This window comes from Helianthus annuus, chromosome 2 (genome assembly GCF_002127325.2).
Source record: "Helianthus annuus cultivar XRQ/B chromosome 2, HanXRQr2.0-SUNRISE, whole genome shotgun sequence".
Taxonomy (NCBI): Eukaryota; Viridiplantae; Streptophyta; class Magnoliopsida; order Asterales; family Asteraceae; genus Helianthus; species Helianthus annuus.
The window spans coordinates 122842210-122865157 of NC_035434.2; the positions used below are offsets into that span (position 1 = coordinate 122842210).

At 42.1% G+C, this 22948-nt stretch overlaps 1 protein-coding gene across 1 annotated transcript; it reads left to right on the top strand.

The window, feature by feature from the left end:
• Nucleotides 1-2820: 2820 nt before the first annotated feature.
• LOC110905204 (B3 domain-containing protein At1g05920-like) lies at nt 2821-3948 on the top strand. The gene has a single exon (XM_022151099.1). The coding sequence runs from the start codon at nt 3011-3013 to the stop codon at nt 3767-3769; it is 759 nt and encodes a 252-aa protein (XP_022006791.1). The 5' UTR covers nt 2821-3010; the 3' UTR covers nt 3770-3948.
• The last annotated feature ends 19000 nt before the right edge of the window (nt 3949-22948 follow it).

Below are 22948 nucleotides of genomic sequence, written 5' to 3' on the forward strand. Positions count from 1 at the left end.
TCCCACAAACTTTTGGTAGTCGTACAGTAGACGAATTGGTGGTATATATCTCTGTGAAGAGCCTGCGTGAGAATCATAAATGCTTTCTTTTCCAATTCAAACTTCTTCTTATCTTCGTCAGACAGTGTGCTGTAAGTTTCTGGATTTGATCCTGCAACTTCCAACTCATTTTCAAACGAAGTGAAAAAACACATCCATAAGTCTTGACCTTGCCCCTGAACATAAGTTCTCAACCTTTCTTTCCACCATCCCCAATCATTGATGTGATTAAGCTTTGGCGGTTTCGTGCTTGTACCAGTTTCACTATCGTTCTGCATCATTGCTTGAATGTTGTTGCTTTGATTAGTGACCAATGCCCATTGATTTGCCGTTATCATTGCAGCTTGAGTTGGGGCAATAGCCTGCATCCATGCAGCTTTGTTGAACTCTGGCGCAGATTGCGTGGTTGACGATTGCGTAGATGATGACTGTGGAGTCAAAGTTGTTGTAGTCCACGCAGAAGGATCCCATTGACCGTTTGTTCCCATTTTATAATTAATATATTAGGTGAAAATAAATTTAGAAAATTGATTTTCACAAACTATATTAAAACTTGAAAAATGACAACAGCCGAAGGATAAGGATCGAAAGACCTGAAATCACAAACTGTTAAATTCAAACAGATAAGACTCGAAAGATGGACGAAAGATGACACTTGTTCGAAGGATCAACAGTGTTCGAAGGATCACTGTTGAGATTCGAACAATAACCTCGAAAGATAACTTTGAAAGATTCACCTACACGAAGGATCCTTATCTTTCGAAATGAACAGTAACTCGAAGGATGTATCTTTCGAAAAGATTCCTTGACTCGAAGGATAACTCACTGACTTCGAAGGATGTTCGAAGGATGGTTATCTTTCGAATCTCCTTGATCGAAGGATGATCTTTCGAGCTCGAAAGGTATCTTTCGATGGTCTGACACACTGACAGAAAGTACGACAGGTTGGTGAAAAGGTGATGTGGTTGGTGACCAACTTTCGGCAAAGAGGATGATCTGACAACAACTTTTCACCAAGTCAGATTTGACTTTGAAAATAATACCCAAAAAGGCAGCTTCTTATCCACACCAAGCAACCGGATTTTTTTGACCGGAATATTGGCCGGAAAACACAAACCTTTAAGGACAAGATTTTAAAGTTACCCAAACCTTCCCGTAACACACCCGGTTAGATTAGAACACGTTTTTGTGGTTAAAAATGCAGAAAACACAGTAAAAACGGGTGCTAAACCAAGAAACTTTTTGTCCAAACACAACCAAAGTCTTGCACAAAACCCGGTTTTAACAAGGAAAAGAGCCACGGCTCTGATACCACTTGTAGGTCCCTCGGAGGTTGAGGTTTAACCTATTCCTTGTTATGTTTAACCCACTAGCGAGTGCGAAATCCAAGCTAGCAAGCAAACCGTAGTTTATATGAAAGTAAAGCAACAAGAGAAAGAGTAGACAAGCAAAGTATCAAAGTTTTCTCTTGTATTTCAGTGGACACGGTTACAGACCTTGACCAAACTGAAAATACTCTCTTACAGGACTTGGGTTCACACACAAAAGCTCTCAACACTTTGAACAAAACTTACACAGAACTTCCTTTGAAGTGAACCCTCATGGATATATATATATACCCATATTAGACAGACATGCACGAAGGATAGGTATTCTGGTCGAAGGATCATCTATCGACCAGAAGTACCTTCGAAAGATATCGAAGGATCTCAACATACCTCGAAGGATGGTATATCCTTCGAGGTCCATCAATATCCATCGAACCATCATCTTTCGAGGTCATCGAAGGATACAATCTATCCTTCGATGACATCCTTCGAAGTATCTAATTTTTCAAACACTAAGTGTTGATGTTTGGCCAAGTCAAACCAGGAGGATGGTTGACTTGGTCAAACACGCATCCCAACACATAAATAACATATTAAAGACGTAAACACAACAGACAAAAGACATCGTTTTATACATTACAAAATACAGACAAAGTACAGACACAAAGTGCACCAACAAATTGTTATACCGAGTTTTGATAGTGTAATGAATGGAACTGATACTAACCGAATATCCGCCGTAATATGCGAGAGAAATTTACACGTATATATATTAAAAATTGAATAATAACTTAAGAAAATATCATGAAAAAGGTTACCGTGATATTGCATGTCCTCATACGTACATATATTTAACAAAGACAAGGTTGTTCAAATCACTCACCTTCCACTCGACACCTACTCGGAAAATGCTAGTTCGGCACCTGTTCAGAGTATGCTTATTCGATTTTCGGTGCCAATCGGCTTGGTTCAATTTGTAAAAGAGTCAAGCAGGACCAAGTGTCCGCTCGGCTTGGTTTAACTCAAATTATTTATTTATTTATTATATACATATCTTTATCGTATTATAAATACCGCTCTTTTGGATTTTCTCCCACTATATACAAATTACAATTATACTTATACATAGTAGCACAATTAGCATAATTAAAAAATTAACACTAAATTTAAATGTAAAACCTTAAGCCGCTAAGCAACCCTCTTTGACATATATAGTCTATGTATTGTTCTCATTGTCTTCTGCTCTCACTCTAATTCAATCATATTTTCGTAGATTTAATATTTTCGTAGAATTAATAGCTTTTTAATAAAAAGTACACCATTATTGTAGTTAATAGTTAATATTTAGCTAACCGATTTATATAATGCAAAACTTTAATGGATTTATCTAATGATTCAAAATTTTATTCTAAAAATATAATAAAAAAAGTTATCTAAAATTTACAGATATGTACACAATCGAGAAATTAATGGTAAAAATCCCTAAAATCTAGCTCATCCAATATAATTCTTATAGGTTTAATCTTACAACTTCGCATCCCATACAATTATCTTCTCTACTTGGTTTCCAAGTTTCACATCCTATGTAACTAATTCTCTATTCATCTTTGTTTCTCATCAGAATCCATCCATCTACCTGATGAATGGCTAACATGAACACAAAGATGGAAAGTATTCGAATGGGCAGGATGAAAATCGCCAAGCTGTTGTCGTTAATGGGGTTTCACGATGATGACCCTGACGCTACTACCCAAATCATGCGTCAAAGATTACGCGAGATTGAAGAAAGAACCACTGCGGCCAACTGTTCGACGACTAGAAAACTCAAGATCAAATTTGGCGGGAAGGCATCAGTCATCCAAGAAGACCCAACAAACCATGATACGGAACCAGGTTCGAGTAGCTTACCTTCAGAAAACCGCGATAACGACGAAGATGGTGTCATGGAGTTAAACAATGGTGATAATATGGGAACACATTCAACAAGTGTACCACTAGAAAACCGTAATTCTGATCATACGGAGATAGAGGATTTTATAAGAAGTATGGGCGGGTCCGAGGTTAAGTTGGTGATCGAGAAGATGCTCACGAAATCAGATTGCGAGAAAAGCCAAGGCCGGCTTTTGATACCGACGTTACAAGTGAAGAATCATGGGTTCTTGTGGGTGGATGAGGAAGAGAAACTAGGGAACAAAGAATCTATAAGTGTGGAGGTGTTTGATCCAGAAAGGCGTAAATTAACGTTGAATCTTGTGCAATGGCAGATGACAAAGAAACCCTATGCGCTCATAACCAATTGGAAGAAACTGGTACTCACAAATGGGTTGAAGGAAAATATGGTGATACAGGTGTTGTCGTTTCGGCTTGATCGAAAACTTTGTTTTGCAGTTGTGCGTGTTTGAAGGCACACCAAAGTCATTTACCTTGGAACACTTTCTATGGGTCACTTTTACTTTTAACATCTACGTCTTTTACAATTTAACCCAATCACTTTTGCACTTTCAACTTTGATCTTATGTAAATTTTATCTTTTACAAATTTTTCGTATTACGTTTCGTTCTAAAATTTGCGAGTTAACATATCGTAGCGTGCGTATGTGACCCAATGTTTTATCCTTATTTTTCCCCGTTGTCGCAACGCGCGGGTCTAGATTGACTTAGTTGTTATTTTATATGTTTTACTTTTTGAGTGTGTGGTTCAACGTTGTTTTGTCTACTTTTCGTTCGGGTTTTATTTTTCCCTTTTTTTATTTCTTTTTTAATACGAGTTTTTTCCGATACTGATATCGATGACGGTGGTGTGACATTAATACGCCCCCTCCCCTCCCGCGTGTGCAACACAGGGGGGCTTAATTCTATTTTCTTGTTATAATAAAACACACTATTAGAAATAAAGATTCACCCCTGTTAATTTTCTCTCCACCAGAACTCTTTAGTCATCACAAAAATGTCTAAAAGGATGAAAACAACCTAGACTTAACGTTAAAAAATTGGATAGAGTTAATAAGATGAATGAAAATAACAAGATTTCAAACATTTTAAATTTAGATGCGAAAAAACAAACTTTTAAAGAAAAACGTAAAAAAAAATGACCAAAACTCATGGACGAATTAGACTTTTTTACTTAGAAAAAAACCGAACTCAAAACCTTGTTATATTTGTCTAGTATCTAGCACAAGTATTAAGCACACTAGCAAATTTATTGTGATTCTTGTGGTTATACAGTTTTTTTTTTCTTAACTAGTTAATTTTAATTTTTGGTCTCCAAGCTAATATGGTATGTAATAATTATGATAGATCACAAAAATGTCTAAAAGGATGAAAACAACCTAGACTTAACGTTAAAAAATTGGATAGAGTTAATAAGATGAATGAAAATAACATTACTTCAAACATTTTAAATTTAGATACTAAAAAACAAACTTTTAAAGAAAATCTTAAAAAAAAATTGACCAAAACTCATGGACGAATTAGACTTTTTTACTTAGAAAAAAACCGAACTCAAAACCTTGTTATATTTGTCTAGTATCTAGCACACTAGCAAATTTACTGTGATTCTTGTGGTTATAGAGTTTTTTTTTTTTTTTCTTAACTAGTTAATTTTAATTTTTGGTCTCCAAGACTGTTTGCGATATTATAAAAACAGTGCGATACAAGTTGATGGGTGCAAAACTGAAGGATACTGGGAGGGTACGGAAGATTCTTGAAGAATGGGAGATCCATGCGCATAAAGATGGCGACGATGGTGGCTGATTAGTTGTTTTGTTGTGTTGGTCGGTTGATTCTAGAGTTTAGTCTAGTTGTCGTTCCTTTGCTTGGTTGTTTGTTTTATGTTTTGGTTTTCGGGTTTACTTTCATGGGGCATGTCTCATGATTGAACTAGTGTAGACTCACTACACTACTTTTGTTTTTTGGTTGTGAATATATAGAATCACCGGGGTAACCCTTTACCAAAAAAAAAAAAAAAAAAAATTTGGTCTCCAAGCTAATATGGTATGTAATAATTATGATAGATTATAACGTAAATAGTTTTGAGGATTCTTTTAGATTGTGGGGAGTGGGGCGTTTTATGGGGCGAGGGATGCCAGTCAACGCTTGCTAACACATACCATGCCAACATTGGCCACGGTGTTGCCCCGCTAGTGTGACTTTGAAGCCTGACGTTGGCCGGGAGGGTGTGAGCTGGCTAGCTAGGATTGGTTGTTGAAATTGGACTGTTTGGGGTAGCCGTTAGCCATAGCCGTTGGGCATGGTAGTTTCAATGTAAAAAATCAAATATTTAAAGAAACTAACAAATTTTACCTATAAATACCCCCCACACTTTCATTTTTTACCTACAAATTTTTACAAATCTTTTTTGTGACAACTCGACCTTTCGACTTTAAATGCACGTTGACTTTGACCATTGACTTTGACTGTTTGACTTGTAACTGCACACGTTATGTTATAATGAAACGAATTGTGTTTGCCTGGTTTTGTGTTTGGTTGAATATGTATAACTTGTGACTTATCTGAAAACTTAGACTTAGACTAATTAAACCACATAGTGCCCGACGAAACAGAACTAGATTCGCCAACTTGATCTCGACGAAACAGGAAACCTGTTTCGCCAATCCCATCTCGACGAGACATGTGTTTCGCCGGCTCATCAGTCTCGCCAAGGCCCAGTCGGAGAAACCCTAGAACCCTCTTGTGTGTGACGGCAGCCAGGCGTTTCCCCCAAGCCCTTAGCGACCTACTCATCGTTCCTCCATCCCGGTTAGTGCGTGTTTATCAAATCGGTTCCATTGATGCTTGACTGTTGTTACATGTTGTGTACATGCTTGTTAGATTTCTGGAATGAATATGAATAGATAACTATCATGAATTCTTGTTATGCTCTTGCTATGATTAACGGTGAATGGTTATGATCTTGACGAACCGATTGAGGTTTAAGCATGATGTATGTCCTTGTAAATTGATTGATATAACGTATAAGCGGATGATGCTGAACCTAATACCGTGATTTGTATGTGAATGAGTTTGAGGTTCTTGTTGGTCGTATGTTACGGATGGGAACCGTGTTTCAAACTCAATAATTATTGTATACTTCTGTACGATGATTCCGTTTCATGATGATGTTTGTGTTATGTGATCACCGTATGATTGATGATGACGATGACAGCCGATAACCATGATTAGGGTTTCTGTATCTAACTGCATGATTTTCGTGTAACTGATATGTTGACGTAACTGCTGCCTGACGAATGTGAATGTTTGACGAATTGGAAGTCTTGGCGAAACAGAATGTGTTTTGCCAAGGATGTCGACGAATTAGAAAACGCATTTCGCCAAAGGTCTTTAACGAAACAGAAGTTAGACTCGTCAAAGGGTAGTTGACGAAACACATTGTGTTTCGTCAACCAGTGTTTCGCCAAATAAGTGTTTCGCCAATTATGTGTCTCGCCAATAAGTGTTTCGCCAACTTGTATACTTGCACAGTAGCATGATTTAACTCTGTTAAACGTTAACTGGATTATCTAACTGTCGTTAAGTAATGTGCATGATTTATGTGATGATGTTTGCATGCTAGTACTTTCATGATTTCACCTATACGCGAGTAACTTGAATACAAACTGATTTGAATACGTGCATACTCTAGGACGTGATTGATTTACTTTGAGCACATACTTAGCATACCGAGCAAACCCAAGGTGAGTTCACACAGCCAAGGCATGGGTTCCCGGGTGGGGAATGGGATTTGATAGATTATTGTGTATACTCAGATGATAGAACCTAACGAATACGAACCAACTAGACTAGTAACACTTATCGAACTGATCTTCGCACACCTGCCAAGGGTTGGCCGCGATATTATGACATCTTCGCACACCTGCCTTTGGAAGGCCGCGAACTGAACTTGCTAACATCTTCGCACACCTGCCTGGTAGGCCGCGATACTAATAAACCTAGTCTAGAATACATGGGAGGAACATCCCCTAATATCTTCGCACACCTGCCTGGGAGGCCGCGATGGAAATATGATACATGATATAAACGAAGGAACATACTATTACTCATACCATACTATTACTGAACTGTTATCTGTGAACTCGCTCAACTAGTTTGTTGACTCTCTGCCGCATGCCTTGCAGGACCTTAGGTACTTATGGAGCTTGCACTGGAGGTGCGGTCGTTGTGGACAAGGATCGTGATTATTACGTTGAACTGTTATAACATTTAAACTTATGATTTACTTTGGGTTTACATTATTATGCTTCCGCTGTTGATTCTATGTTTGGTTTAGAACATCAATTGTATTGAATTGAGTTTTACGAACTATTTTATTTATGTTATGCTATGTTCAATATGATTGATGGCTTGATCCTGGTCAGTCACGCTCCCAAGCGGTGGTACTCCGCGTGTGGATTTTTGGGGGTGTGACAGATTGGTATCAGAGCCATTGGTTATAGAGAACTTGGTTTTAATATGGGAAAACGTTTTTATTAAAACCAGACTATAACCAGAACAGTGCTCTCAACGATCCACAACGACGCTTCGCTCCACGTGCAAGACTCGACATACTAGGTAATAAGGTATATGTTTATTACCTACTTACTAGAACTGCTTAGAACTTTGCTCGTAGTATGCTTACCTTACTCATGCTCACTACTTGTTATTGCCTAAGACTCCCTATGTGCTTACACTCTTCTGTCATCGCAATATTCGCGAACCTCTCTAACTCATGTTGCATTTGCTATGAAGATCATGTCTGGACGAATTAACATGACTCAAGCCCAGCTAGAGGCTCTCGTTCAAGCTCAAGTTGCTGCGGCACTTGCAGCTGCTCAAGCAGGTGGTATACCCTGCAGTATAGAATCTCACTGGGATCCTTAGATCCTACATTAACTCTCGTATTTAACCTTGTCCTATTCGTACACAATAGGTCAACACGCGCAGCAGCCTGTCTGCACTTTCAAGAACTTCATGGACTGTCGTCCAAGTACTTTCAGTGGCACCGAGGGGGCAGTGGGACTCCTCCATTGGTTTGAGAAGCTAGAATCTGTGTTCGAAATGTGTGAATGCCCTGAGGCACGCAGGGTCAAGTATGCCACTGGCACGTTGGAAGGGATTGCGCTCACCTGGTGGAACGCGCAAGTACAGATCCTAGGGTTGGCAGCTGCTAACGCCACACCTTGGGAGGATTTCAAGGAATTGATCAAGCGTGAGTACTGCACGCGAGACGACATTCACAAGTTAGAGAATGAGCTATACAACTTGAAGATGACGGGGTCAGAGATAGAGGCTTACACGAAACGATCAAACGAACTGGCTATCTTATGTCCAACGATGGTAGACCCTCCAGTTAAACGCATTGAGTTATATCTCAAGGGACTTGCGCCAGAGATTCAGAGCCACGTGACGTCGGCTAACCTCAACAACATCCAAGACATTCAGCGTCTTGCTCACCGACTCACCGACCAGGCAGTTGATCAGAACAAGCTGCCAAAACGCATCAGTGCTACCACTACTGCTACTACTACTCCAGCTGCCACTACTTCTGCCACACCCAGCGAGAACAAAAGAAAGTGGGATGGGGATTCCAGCAGGGGATCAGTGTCTGTTCAGTCCCAAACACAGCAGCGTCACACCAACGACTATCAGAGTCCGAATCAGCAATCATCGGGCAGTCAGGGGCAGAGTGGTTATAGGGGAACTCACCCGTGGTGTAGCAGGTGCAACAAACACCACAGTGGAAGATGTCGCAGGGAACGTTGTCAAAGATGCCACAAGCCGGGTCATGAGGCCAAGGATTGTAGAAGCTCGCGGCCAGCAAGTCAGAACCAGCAACTTCCACCGCCAGCTCCACAGAATCAGCAGCAGCAGCCACAGCGTGGAAACCGGGGATGTTTCCAGTGTGGGGCTGAAGGCCACTACAAACGCGATTGCCCTCAACTGAACCAGAATCAGAATCGCAACAACAACAACCAGGGCAACGGGAACAATAACAACAACAACGGGGGAAACAACAACAACAATGGCAACGAAGCTCGTGGTCGTATGTTCGTGCTAGGTCGGGGTGACGCAGTGAATGATCCCAATGTGGTTATGGGTAAGTTTCTTCTCGACGATATTTATGTTACTGTCTTATTTGATTCGGGTGCTGATACAAGTTATATGTCATTGAAAATGAGTACACTGTTAAAACGTACACCAACACCTCTAAACACCAAACACGTCGTAGAACTAGCAAATGGTAAAAGTGTAGAAGCCGCACATGTAATCAAGGGTTGTAGCATCGTTCTAGCTGGTCAGACTTTCTCGATTGATCTTATACCCATAGTTTTGGGTAGTTTCGACGTCGTTATCGGTATGGATTGGTTATCCCAACATCACGCAGAGATCTTATGCAAGGAAAAAGTTATTCGTATTCCTCGCTCTAGTCAGGAACCTCTCGAAGTTCAGGGCGACAAGAGTGGTGCTGTGGTTGGCATCATCTCTTTCTTAAAGGCGCAGAAGTGTTTACGAAAGGGGCACACTGCAATTCTGGCACTAGTCACTGACGCATCAGCAAAGGAAAAGAAGCTGGAGGATATTCCAGTGGTACGTGACTTTCCTCAGGTGTTTCCTGAAGATTTACCCGGTTTACTGCCTCACCGCCAAGTCGAATTCCAGATTGAGTTAGCTCCTGGAGCAGCACCAATAGCCCGGGCACCGTATCGTTTAGCTCCAACCGAATTGGAAGAACTGTCGAAGCAGCTACAAGAGCTCTTGGAAAAGGGCTTTATTCGTCCAAGCTCATCGCCTTGGGGAGCTCCAGTACTTTTCGTGAAAAAGAAGGATGGCACTTTCAGGATGTGCATCGACTACCGTGAACTGAACAAGGTGACGGTGAAGAACCGTTATCCTCTTCCGCGTATCGACGACTTATTCGACCAGTTGCAAGGATCGAGTTACTACTCCAAGATAGACTTGAGGTCGGGGTATCATCAGCTGAGAGTCCGGGATGAGGACGTCTCCAAAACCGCATTCAGAACTCGTTACGGTCACTACGAGTTTCTTGTCATGCCATTCGGATTAACGAATGCGCCTGCTGTATTTATGGACCTTATGAACAGGGTGTGCAAGCCGTACTTAGACAAGTTCGTCATTGTCTTCATCGATGACATTTTGATTTACTCCAAGAGTCAGGAGGAGCACGAGCAGCACCTACGATTGATTTTGGAACTCCTTCGCAAGGAACAGCTGTACGCCAAGTTTTCAAAATGTGACTTCTGGCTTCGTGAAGTCCACTTCTTAGGCCATGTGGTAAACAAGGATGGGATTCATGTCGATCCATCCAAGGTAGATTCGATCAGAAACTGGCCTGCACCGCGTACACCTACGGAAATACGCCAATTCTTGGGTTTGGCGGGTTACTACAGACGGTTTATCAAAGACTTCTCCAAGATCGCTCAGCCGCTTACACTGCTGACACAGAAGGGTGTCACCTACCGTTGGGGAGATTCCCAGGAAACGGCTTTTCAGTACCTAAAGGATAGGCTTTGCAGCGCGCCTATTCTCTCATTGCCAGAGGGCACGGAAGATTTCGTGGTCTATTGTGACGCATCGATACAGGGGCTTGGTTGTGTATTGATGCAGCGGGATAAAGTTATTGCCTACGCTTCGCGGCAACTCAAGATTCATGAGCGGAACTACACGACGCACGATTTAGAGCTGGGAGCTGTTGTTTTCGCACTTAAGATATGGCGACACTACCTGTACGGTACCAGGTGCACGATCTACACCGATCACAGGAGTCTCGAGCATATTCTTAAGCAAAAGGATTTGAACATGCGTCAACGAAGATGGGTCGAACTGCTAAATGATTATGAATGCGTTATCAAGTACCATCCAGGCAAAGCCAATGTTGTGGCTGACGCCCTTAGTCGGAAAGACACTCTACCTAGACGCGTACGAGCTTTGCAGCTCACTATTCAGTCTAGTCTTCCTGCACAGATACGAGATGCTCAGGTGGAAGCATTGAAACCAGAAAACGTAAAGGCTGAAGCTTTACGTGGTTCGAGGCAACAAATGGAACAAAAGGAAGACGACGCCTACTATGTAACGGGGCGTATTTGGGTCCCACTTTATGGCGGTCTACGAGAACTGGTAATGGATGAAGCTCACAAGTCTCGCTACTCGGTACATCCAGGGTCGGATAAAATGTACCACGACATCAAAACAACATATTGGTGGCCTAGCATGAAGGCCCACATCGCTACTTACGTCGGCAAGTGTTTGACATGTGCAAGGGTCAAAGTGGAATATCAGAAACCAGCGGGTCTACTTCAACAACCCAGGATACCACAGTGGAAATGGGAAGAAATTTCCATGGATTTCGTTACGGGCTTACCTAGATCCCAGCGTGGGAATGATACTATATGGGTGATCGTGGATCGACTCACCAAGTCTGCACACTTCCTAGCTATAAAGGAAACGGATAAGTTCTCCACTCTCGCAGACATCTATCTTAAAGAAGTTGTTTCAAGGCACGGGGTGCCCATCTCCATCATTTCGGATCGGGATGCACGATTCACGTCAGAGTTATGGCAAGCAATGCACAAATCTTTCGGCTCACGGTTAGACATGAGCACAGCGTATCATCCTCAGACGGATGGACAGTCTGAACGAACAATCCAAACTCTTGAAGACATGCTCAGGGCATGTGTTATCGATTTCGGCAACGGCTGGGAAAAGCATCTCCCGTTAGTGGAGTTTTCGTACAATAACAGTTATCACACCAGCATACAAGCCGCTCCATTTGAGGCATTGTACGGGCGTAAATGCCGGTCACCTCTCTGTTGGGCAGAGGTGGGGGATAGTCAGATTACGGGTCCAGAGATTGTAGTGGACGCCACAGAAAAGATTGCACAGATACGACAACGCATGGCGGCAGTACGCGACCGTCAGAAAGCCTACGCGGATAAGCGTAAAAAGCCATTGGAATTTCAGGTCGGGGACCGGGTATTACTTAAAGTTTCACCCTGGAAGGGTGTGGTACGCTTTGGCAAACGGGGTAAACTAAATCCGCGTTATGTCGGACCATTCGAGATTATAGAAAGAATAGGCCCAGTCGCCTACCGATTGAACCTACCAGCTGAACTCGGGGCAGTTCACAATGTCTTTCACGTGTCGAATCTGAAGAAATGCCTATCAGATGAGACCCTTATCATTCCTTTCAAAGAACTCACTATCGACGAGCGGTTGCAGTTCGTCGAGGAACCTGTTGAAATCACGGACCGGGATGTGAAGGTCCTCAAACACAAGAGAATCCCTCTTGTTCGAGTTCGTTGGAACTCCCGACGTGGCCCAGAGTACACCTGGGAACGCGAAGACCAAATGAAAGAAAAGTATCCCCAGTTATTCGGAACCAATGCAACCACTGCTGAGATTGAAGCTACTACTGCGGAATTTCGGGACGAAATTCCAGATCAACGGGGGGAGGATGTGACACCCCAGGAAAACCAGTGAACGATGCAACCTATCTAGCTTCCTCAGTAAGTACGTACCAAATTTCGGGACGAAATTTCTTTTAAGTTGGGGATAATGTGACAACAAGACCTTTCGACTTTAAATGCACGTTGACTTTGACCATTGACTTTGACTGTTTGACTTGTAACTGCACACGTTATGTTATAATGAAACGAATTGTGTTTGCCTGGTTTTGTGTTTGGTTGAATATGTATAACTTGTGACTTATCTGAAAACTTAGACTTAGACTAATTAAACCACATAGTGCCCGACTGTAACACCTCGAATTTTTGTGTCCAATGATGTGTTAACACGTGTCATTTGTTTACACGTGGCATCTATAATAAATAAAGGACTAATTTTGACAAACCTCGAAAGTATATAAATTCGAGGGTTATAAATGTCAACAAGGGTAAATATACTGTATAGTAACCCTAAATAAATGCGTGTACCTTCAAACGAATAAATCATAAATCGTACGGAAACGAAACGCGGAAGAAAGTGAGAGATTACGAGCTACAGGGGTTAACTGTGTCAACATGTTTAATATTACCTCTGAGTGACCCTTTAACGTTCCCAAGGCTTCGTAACAGTATTATACGCTCACTAGAATATACTGTATAAATACCGCGAAGTTCCGTCTTAAAACGAAAGAGTTATACTCAAATTCGTATAAGAAGGGTTGAAAGCGTCAATAACAGAAGTTAAGGCTTTCTGAATAATTAATAAATAAACCGGGGACTTAACAACACGGGTAAATAACATGAGGCCCCTATCGGTAAATAACCGAGGGCCAAACCGCAAAGTTACCCTTTCAAACCCGAAAGGTCAGGTAAATCATTACGAAAGATTTCGTTATTAATTACCAGGATTTCGCAATCATGACAAAAGATTTAAAATTTCTGAAATCTTAACCTCTCGCGACCCGCGTGAAGGTTATGGTTAAGTTGAGGCGGGCCGCGAGCCTCCTGTATTACGCGTCTGATATTCAAATCCAAGGCGACCCGCATTAAAATGGCATGGAACTCCCATGCGGGCCGCGTGGGACGCCCAGATGCAGAAACATTGTAACTACTTGACCTTTGGACCCTTTGAACGACCAACAACCAATTAATGGGGCATGGGCACTCTATGCTCGACCCATAACACTTAGGGGACATATGCCCATCATCCACACTCAGTGTAGCATGAGTTGTAATGATCTTGGAGCCTAAGTTTCACTATAAATAGCCACATTGGCTCATAACAATTCACACAACACAAATCAACCTCTCTGGTCATTCTAAAGAAGCTCCAAGCATCTTTCTCTGCTCTATAAGCAAGAACACACTTCTGTAAGTCGTTCATACTCATTTGGTCCTGCATTTCCATAGTTATAGCTCATAAACGCAACCGTCGTAACTAACGGTTGTCACTACCATAACTTGCAAATGGTTCAGTCTTATGACGAATCAAAAGTAGTTTTGAGAAGGTAATTATGTGGGTAATAAACCTCTAAAAGGGTTCCCCCTGATCACCACTCTAACTATGTCAAATATCGAGTCAAACGCGCGGTTAAAAAGTCAACAGAAAGCTATTTTATCGATTTATGCATAATCTGTAATGTATATGTTATGAAACCTGTTTTGACACTTATAAAACATGATATTAAGTATATAAACTTGTTGCGCTCGTTTGAATCAATCATTTGCTATATTGACCCGGTTCGGAGCCGAATGTCGCAAAAGTTTGACTTTTGCTTTGACTTCAGTTCTGACCCGTTTTAGTGAGGTATAGATATACCTTAGGAGTCTCTTAGGACCAGGTTACATGATGGTATCAACCTCTGTGATCGGTTCATGAGTTATCCGAGTCTTTTACGTATTTCCGTCATTCGCCTAAAAGTTGACCGTAACGGCCTTTTGAAATTAAAATGAGTATTTCGGACACGTGAACGGACCAAAACCTTGCTTATTAAATTATAAGCATGTCCTTAAAGTTTCGCGTCAATCCGAGGTCTAGAATGAGAGTTATGCTAATTAGCGCAATTTAAATAAACTTTAGTAATTAACGGCGCAAATAGCATAACGCCTATCTAAACCAAGATTTCGTCACCAAATCTTTTACCCACTGTTATAAATTAATATTTTGGGAATTTTAAAGATTTTTAATAATTTTTACCTTGCTCATAACCTGCGGTTATGGCTACGGTTCGGTAAATACCGAATATGCCCTTTTTGGCCAAAACATGAGTTCTACAAGGTCTTTTGACCCGATTCCAGTTGCTACTGGTTTTAAATAATAAATAAAGTATTTTAAGCTTTATAAGCTGTTCGGGAAACTCAGATTTCCTGTAGAACTCGAAAAGCCCTTTTAAAGTCTTTAAAATGACCGAAAAGCCCCTACGGGGCATAATACTAACTTAAACTCGTTACGGGCGTCACGGAAGGTATCCTACTGATACCACAACTCAATTAAGGCATATTGACTTAGGAAATAAGCGTACCACTCTCATAGTTAACCGTTTCGCCTATTGCGCGCACGGTTCGGCTTATGAAACTAGTTTTCATAAATTAGCCGATACGGGTCAAATTATATTATTTAAACCCCAAAATCCAGAGTGTGAACCATTAACCCATATAAAACAAGTCTCTGAACTTGTTGGGTCAGAATCACACTCCATTCTCGGTTTTCGCCTTTCACGCGATTAAACCATATATATATATATATCGGAACCAACCGGTCTAGGCTACGGCCATTATAACGACCCGTTAGGATTCTAAGAGGTTAATTAAAACCTTCGTTCCAGATTAGGAGCCCCAGTAAAAGCTATCAGTGATTTAATCCAAAATAAGGAAATATACTTGCAAAGGTAAATACTTTAACTTATTTCCCCTATATGGGCTTGGGTTACGGTATACTAATACCGCTTGATTGAGCATTATATAATTCCATCGCTTAGGTGGTTAATTGATTAAATATGATCGGCTCATTTAAACAGTTTTGTTGCTTATAAGCCTTTGGGGGGTTTAATGACCGTTGTCCCGGATATCCTTGGCATCATTTTACGAAATGGCCACGACCATCGACATCCCGGTGTAGGCGTACACCCGGTATAAAGTGTCGACATTAAATTAAAAGACGTAGCCGTTGGTTTTTATACTACGGTTTTACGCAAACGTGGTGTGTCTATAAATCTTTAACCCGGCACGACCCGGGCTACTGAACGCATAAAAGAACATGTAAAACGTTCACAAGATTTTTTTTTTAATTTTCCCAAGTTATAAAAGAGTTTGTGCCTTGTGCATTCAAATCAATTTTAATAAACATTTTCAAATGTGTCAGTTGAATGTATTTACCAGTGTAAACTGACGTATTTTCCCCAAAAAGATTAAGTGCAGGTACCTAAACGAAAATTGGCTGGTACTAGCTCCCTAGCGTCGTGATAAGTCTCGCAAGCTTGATTGCAGTATCTGATGGAACAAATACTTTATGTTTATTTACGATCCACTGTGGATATATTCAACCCCTGTAATACATTTGATATTACAACCAAAGGTTGAAGTTTATATATTTATCTTATGCTTCCGCTGTGCATTATATAATTGTGTGGTTTGACTATATTGTTGCCAACATCGTCACGGTAATCCCCCACTGGGCCCACCGGTGAGACACGTGGAAATCGGGGTGTGACAGGTTGGTATCAGAGCCAACGTTGAGTGAATTAAACACTATCCTATTGTGTTTAATCTCAATGACACAATTGCACATACTTGAGTCTAGACAATAACTTAGGACAAATTCGGATTATTACTCCTTTTTGTCTTTATTTTCGATTCGATTTTTAATAAGTTTTGGAGCAGGAAAATGCCACCTGTTATATTCCGAGGAAGAGGAAGGGGAAGAAGAGGCCGAGGAGAAATCGTGACACATCACGATAACGAGGCTGGACCATCTGGTACAAGACATCCTTCGATGACACGGAGCGAAGAGCCACAACGACGAAGAGATCTTTACGAACCCGCGAGGCATTCCACTTCGCACAGCTCGACGCCATCCTACCGGCACTCCTTTGGACCAAATTCAGAAAATGATCCTAACAACCCACAACCTTCCTTCATACCTCTACAACGTTCGGTATCGCACCGAAACTACGACGACCCTACTCCATACTACATAGGTCAGTTTAATCCAGCTGACTACATACAGGAACCTTCAGGCTTCGTTCCACTAGGTCCACAAGACCATTTTTCTGAAGATCCCATGGAGGAAGATGAGGATCCTACTGAACCAGCTCGTGGTACGCCCACGCATCCGATAGAAGTTTCTGATGGGTCATCCTTCCATGGAACGCCCTATCAAGGACCAGACAGTTTCCAAGCGTTGTTTGACCGACATGAGTGGTACTACACGCCACCTCAACAGACATCTCAACAACCGAGACATCCACAGGATCCCTCTGAGGATTCACGCTTTGAGGCAGTTACGCCACCACCTCCGCCACCGGCGCAACCAGTAATACCTGATCCGCCGAGGCGTAGGAGGACAAATGCTCGTATGTCTACACGAGGAGGAGGGGGTATCCACTTCAGCACTCCTCGACATTCTAGTAGTAGCCACTATCCGCCGCTACAAGAAGAAGGACCTTCAAGTCCTATACAGGAGGCGAACTCCGCACCAGCTGCTCGAAATTCGCCACCATTTGGGTATGACCAACCCATACCTGCTTACACGGGTCCAACGGCTTACAACCCGTTCGAACCGTCACAAGCACAATACAACTACGGCTATGAGCGCGACCCATATGTGGTGTCGGCAAGATATAATGCGCGCTACCCTGACGGAGCACATGGAAACATGGGACCACCGGACTACTCAGCTCATGGGTATCCAATACCTCCCAGACCTCCAGTTCCGCATCAAGCGCCACAACCACGTTTCTCTCCTCCTGAACAGGAAGAAATACTCCATCGACTAGATCGTGTGGAGAGAGAGTTCGAGGAAGAGAAGAAAAGCCACCGAGGATTTCTCAAAGGCTTGGCGAATCTACTAAAGGGCAAAAAGAAGAAACGTGACCACTAGCCCTTAATAGTTGTACGAATGTAATTTCTACTTTGAAATAAGTCCCTGCGTGGACAACTTATCATATTTCAGTCCCTACGTGGACTTATCTTTAGTCCTTGCATGGACATCTATCTGGTATTAGTCCCTGCGTGGACTTGTCACTTATTTTAAAACCTCTATGGGGGTATGTACTATTTGAAAGACCCGTTTAGGGCAATATGTAACTTTATTTGAGATTTTGGAATGTATGTTATGAGTTTTGTTTTAATATGTATAAAATAAATCAAAACCATTCCTTTTATATTGATCTGCCTAAATAAAGAATCTTGAAAGGTGAAACCTAGCTTGGTGTCTTTTAAGATCCAGTCAAGATGGTATGACCTAATCGAAAGGATTCTGATTCCCTGTTAACCTCTATACGCATGTTAACAATCATGGCAGATGTGATTCGTTAAAATCACGCACGTCATTCTTATACAATAATCCTTTAAGGATTTCAAAACCCAACTAAATGATTTATGAATCGTGGGTTAAATCACCAATGAAGGTGACCAATACTATAAAAACATCCATTTGTGATGTAGTGCCTACGGGCCAATATTATTAAAACATCCGTTAGTGATGTAGTGCCTACGGGCCAGTATTATTAAAACATCCATTGGTGATGTAGTGCCTACGGGCCAATATTATTAAAACATCCGTTAGTGATGTAGTGCCTACGGGCCAGTATTATTAAAACATCCATTAGTGATGTAGTGCCTACGGGCCAATATTATTAAAACATCCGTTAGTGATGTAGTGCCTACGGGCCAGTATTATAAAGACATCCATTAGTGGTGTAGTGCCTACGGGCCAACCTTATAAAAACATCCATTAGTGATGCAGTGCCTACGGGCCAACCTTATTAAACACATCCATTTGAGATGTAGTGCCTACGGGCCAATATTATTAAAACATCCATTAGAGATGTAGTGCCTACGGGCCAACCATACTAAAACATCCATTAGAGGTGTAGTGCCTATGGGCCGTAATAATTGTCTTATAAAGACAAAAGGCAGTGGTAGTCTATGACTCTCTGTCAGAAAGAGGTAAGAGAACTACGGTTCAAACCTCTATGCCTTTGATTCTCTGAAATCTCGGCTAATATTATAAAACATCCTCGTGATTAGGCTTTATGCCGCCAATACTATTTATATAGCTAAAATAGGATATATTCAAATCCTAATATTTAATGAAATAATAAGTTAACCAAATATGGTCTCTGTACCATGGTTGACAAATTGTCATAAAAGACAATTATATAATAATCGCCTAAATAAAAATTTTGTTATCTTCTGTAACAGATTCAAGTTACAATGGCGGATCCCAATGGAGAGAACAGCCACACAAATGAAGATGACTACGACAATGCGTCAGTGCATTTGACAGGCGCACAACTGAAGGCTCTGATTGACAATGCTGTTCAGGCAGCTATCGATCGCCAATATACTGAGTCCCAAGGCAGAACCGTGTCAAAACCACCCTCTAAACCAAAGACACACTCCAAACCACCCTCTGAACCCAAGAAGGATGACGACAAACACTCGTCCACTGAGCACAGCGTTCATCGCGATAGAGAATATACTGATGCATCCAGTGCTAAGGGTTGCACCTACAAATACTTTGTATCATGTAAGCCCCGGGAATTTACAGGGGAGAAAGGTGCTGTTGACTGTATCACCTGGCTAGATGAGATGGACACTATTGTGGACATCAGCGGGTGTGCAGCGAGGGATGTAGTGAAGTATGTGTCCCAGTCTTTTAAGGGCGAGGCCCTGGCATGGTGGAGGGCGTTGGTGCAGGCATCTGGTAAGTCTGCTTTGTACAAGATGACATGGGAGGAGTTTATTGCCCTCATAAAAGAAAACTACTGCCCTCAACATGAGGTTGAGAAGATTGAGGCGGATTTTGTCTCACTAGTGATGACCAACTTGGATTGTCAAGCATATCTGACAAGCTTTAACACCATGTCACGCCTGGTGCCATATCTTGTGACACCAGAACCTCGAAGGATTGCCCGTTTCATTGGGGGCTTAGAGCCGGCGATCAAGGCCAGTGTGAAGGCCTCTAGGCCGACGACTTTCAGGTCAGTTACTGACCTCTCCTTGTCTCTTACACTTGATGCTGTCCGTCTGAGGGCACAAAGGAGCAAGGAGGCTGAAAAGCGAAAACGTGAGGATGATACCTCACGAAAGTCTGGGAAAAAGCACCGTGGAAACGGTGAGGGCAAGAGAGGGTCGGAGGCAAAGAAGGAGGGGCAAGCTGATGGAAGACCTCACTGCAAGGTCTGCAAGAAACCTCACTCCGGGAAGTGTAGGTTTGCGTCTGGTTCACAGTCGCAACAAAAGACTCCATCCTGTGGGCTATGCAAGTCCAAGGATCATAAGACCGTGGAGTGCAAAAAGATAAAGGATGCAACCTGCTATGGTTGTAACGAAAAGGGGCACATAAAGAGTAATTGCCCTAAGTATGCCAAGAAGGCGGAGGAGACTAAGAAGTCAAATGCGAGAGTTTTTCGCATGGATGCAAAGGAAGCGGTTAAGGACGACAATGTGCTTACAGGTACTTTTCTCGTAAATAATATATTTGCAAGAGTACTATTCGATTCTGGCGCTGATAAGTCCTTTGTAGACCAGAAATTTTGCCAACTACTAAATATGCCAATCAAAACCCTTGACGTGAAATACGAAGTAGAGTTAGCAGACGGCACGATAGAAACCGTCTCTACTATTCTAGAAGGATGTGAAATGTCCATTAGGAACCATTCTTTTCCTTTATCTCTACTTCCTTTCAAATTAGCGGGTTTTGACATTGTGCTAGGCATGGACTGGTTATCCCGTAATCAGGCCCAAATCATTTGCGGCAAAAGGCAGATAGTTTTAAAGACTCCGAGTGGTGAATCTCTTACCATTCGAGGGGATACGCATTACGGATTGCCCGAAGACGTATCTATGCTGAAAGCTTCAAGGTGTTTGAACAGAGGCTGTGTAATTTACATGGCTCAGGTGATAATAGAAGAACCAAAGCCGAAGATCGAGGATCTTCCCGTCATTTCTGAATACCTCGAGGTTTTTCCTGAAGAACTACCTGGTTTGCCACCAGATAGACAAGTGGAGTTCAGAATAGACATCATTCCCGGAGCGGCTCCGATAGCAAGAGCACCTTACAGATTAGCTCCGACGGAAATGAAAGAACTGAGGACCCAGTTGGATGAACTGCTGGCGAAGGGTTTTATCAGACCTAGTTCATCTCCCTGGGGAGCTCCTGTCCTATTTGTAAAGAAGAAGGACGGATCGATGCGGTTGTGCATCGACTATAGAGAACTGAATAAAGTTACCATAAAGAATAGATATCCTTTACCAAGGATCGATGATCTATTCGATCAGCTGCAAGGAGCAAGCTACTTCTCGAAGATCGACTTGAGGTCGGGCTATCATCAACTAAGGGTCAGAGATGAAGATGTACACAAGACTGCATTTAGGACTCGCTATGGTCATTACGAGTTCCTAGTGATGCCTTTTGGGCTCACAAATGCACCGGCTGCGTTCATGGATCTCATGAACCGCGTTTGCAAGCCGTACTTGGACAAATTCGTCATAGTCTTCATCGACGATATCCTTATATATTCCAAGAACCAAGCAGACCACGAGAAGCACCTCCGTTGCATTCTTGAATTACTACAGCGTGAGAAACTCTACGCCAAATTCTCGAAATGTGAATTCTGGCTACGAGAGGTTCAATTTTTAGGTCACGTTGTGAGCGAGCGTGGTATCCAAGTGGATCCCGCTAAGGTAGAGGCGGTTATGAACTGGCAAGAGCCAAAGACGCCTACCGAAATCCGTAGTTTCCTAGGATTAGCAGGATACTACAGGAGATTTATTGAAAATTTTTCGAGGATTGCTGCGCCCTTGACTTCCTTGACCAAGAAGAAAGAAAAGTACATTTGGGGCCCAAAGCAGCAAGAGTCCTTCGAAATACTGAAGCAAAAACTAAGCAACGCACCTGTGTTGACACTACCGGAAGGTACAGATGAATTCGTAGTTTACTGCGATGCATCACACACGGGCATGGGATGTGTTCTTATGCAGAAGGGCAAGGTGATTGCCTATGCTTCAAGGCAATTAAAGGTGCATGAAAAGAATTACACCACCCATGATTTGGAGTTGGGTGCCGTTGTATTTGCGCTTAAGTTGTGGAGGCACTACCTTTATGGCATTAAATTTGTGATTTATTCTGATCACAAAAGCCTCCAGCACCTGTTCAACCAGAAAGAGTTGAACATGAGGCAACGCCGTTGGATGGAGACCCTGAATGACTATGATTGCGAGATCAGGTACCATCCTGGCAAAGCGAATGTGGTCGCTGATGCCTTGAGCAGGAAAGAAAGGGTAAAACCCATTCGAATCAATGCCAAGAGCATTGAAGTCAAGAACAATCTAATTGAAAGGATATTAGCTGCACAGCGAGAGGCTGTGTTGGAAGCTAACTATCCAAATGAAAAGCTGGGAGTAACTGAGGAGCAGTTGACTCTTAGCAAGGATGGAATCCTTAGATTAAACGGACGTATATGGGTTCCGATTTATGGAGGACTACGAGATGTTGTTCTCCAGGAAGCCCATAGTTCCAAATACTCAGTTCATCCTGGTGCTGATAAGATGTACCAAGACTTAAAGGCAAATTATTGGTGGATAGGCTTGAAAAAGTCTGTAGCCGCCCATGTAGCAAAGTGCTTGACTTGTGCTCAAGTCAAAGCCGAGCACCAAAAGCCGTCTGGCTTGCTACAACAGCCTGAACTTCCAGAGTGGAAGTGGGAATGCGTAACTATGGACTTCATAACCAAGTTACCCAAAACCAGGAAAGGAAACGATACAATATGGGTCATAGTCGATAGGCTGACTAAATCGGCTCATTTTCTACCCATCAAGGAGACATATAGCTCCGATATGTTAGCCCAACTTTATGTTGATAAGATTGTAGCCTTACACGGCATACCTGTGTCTATTATCT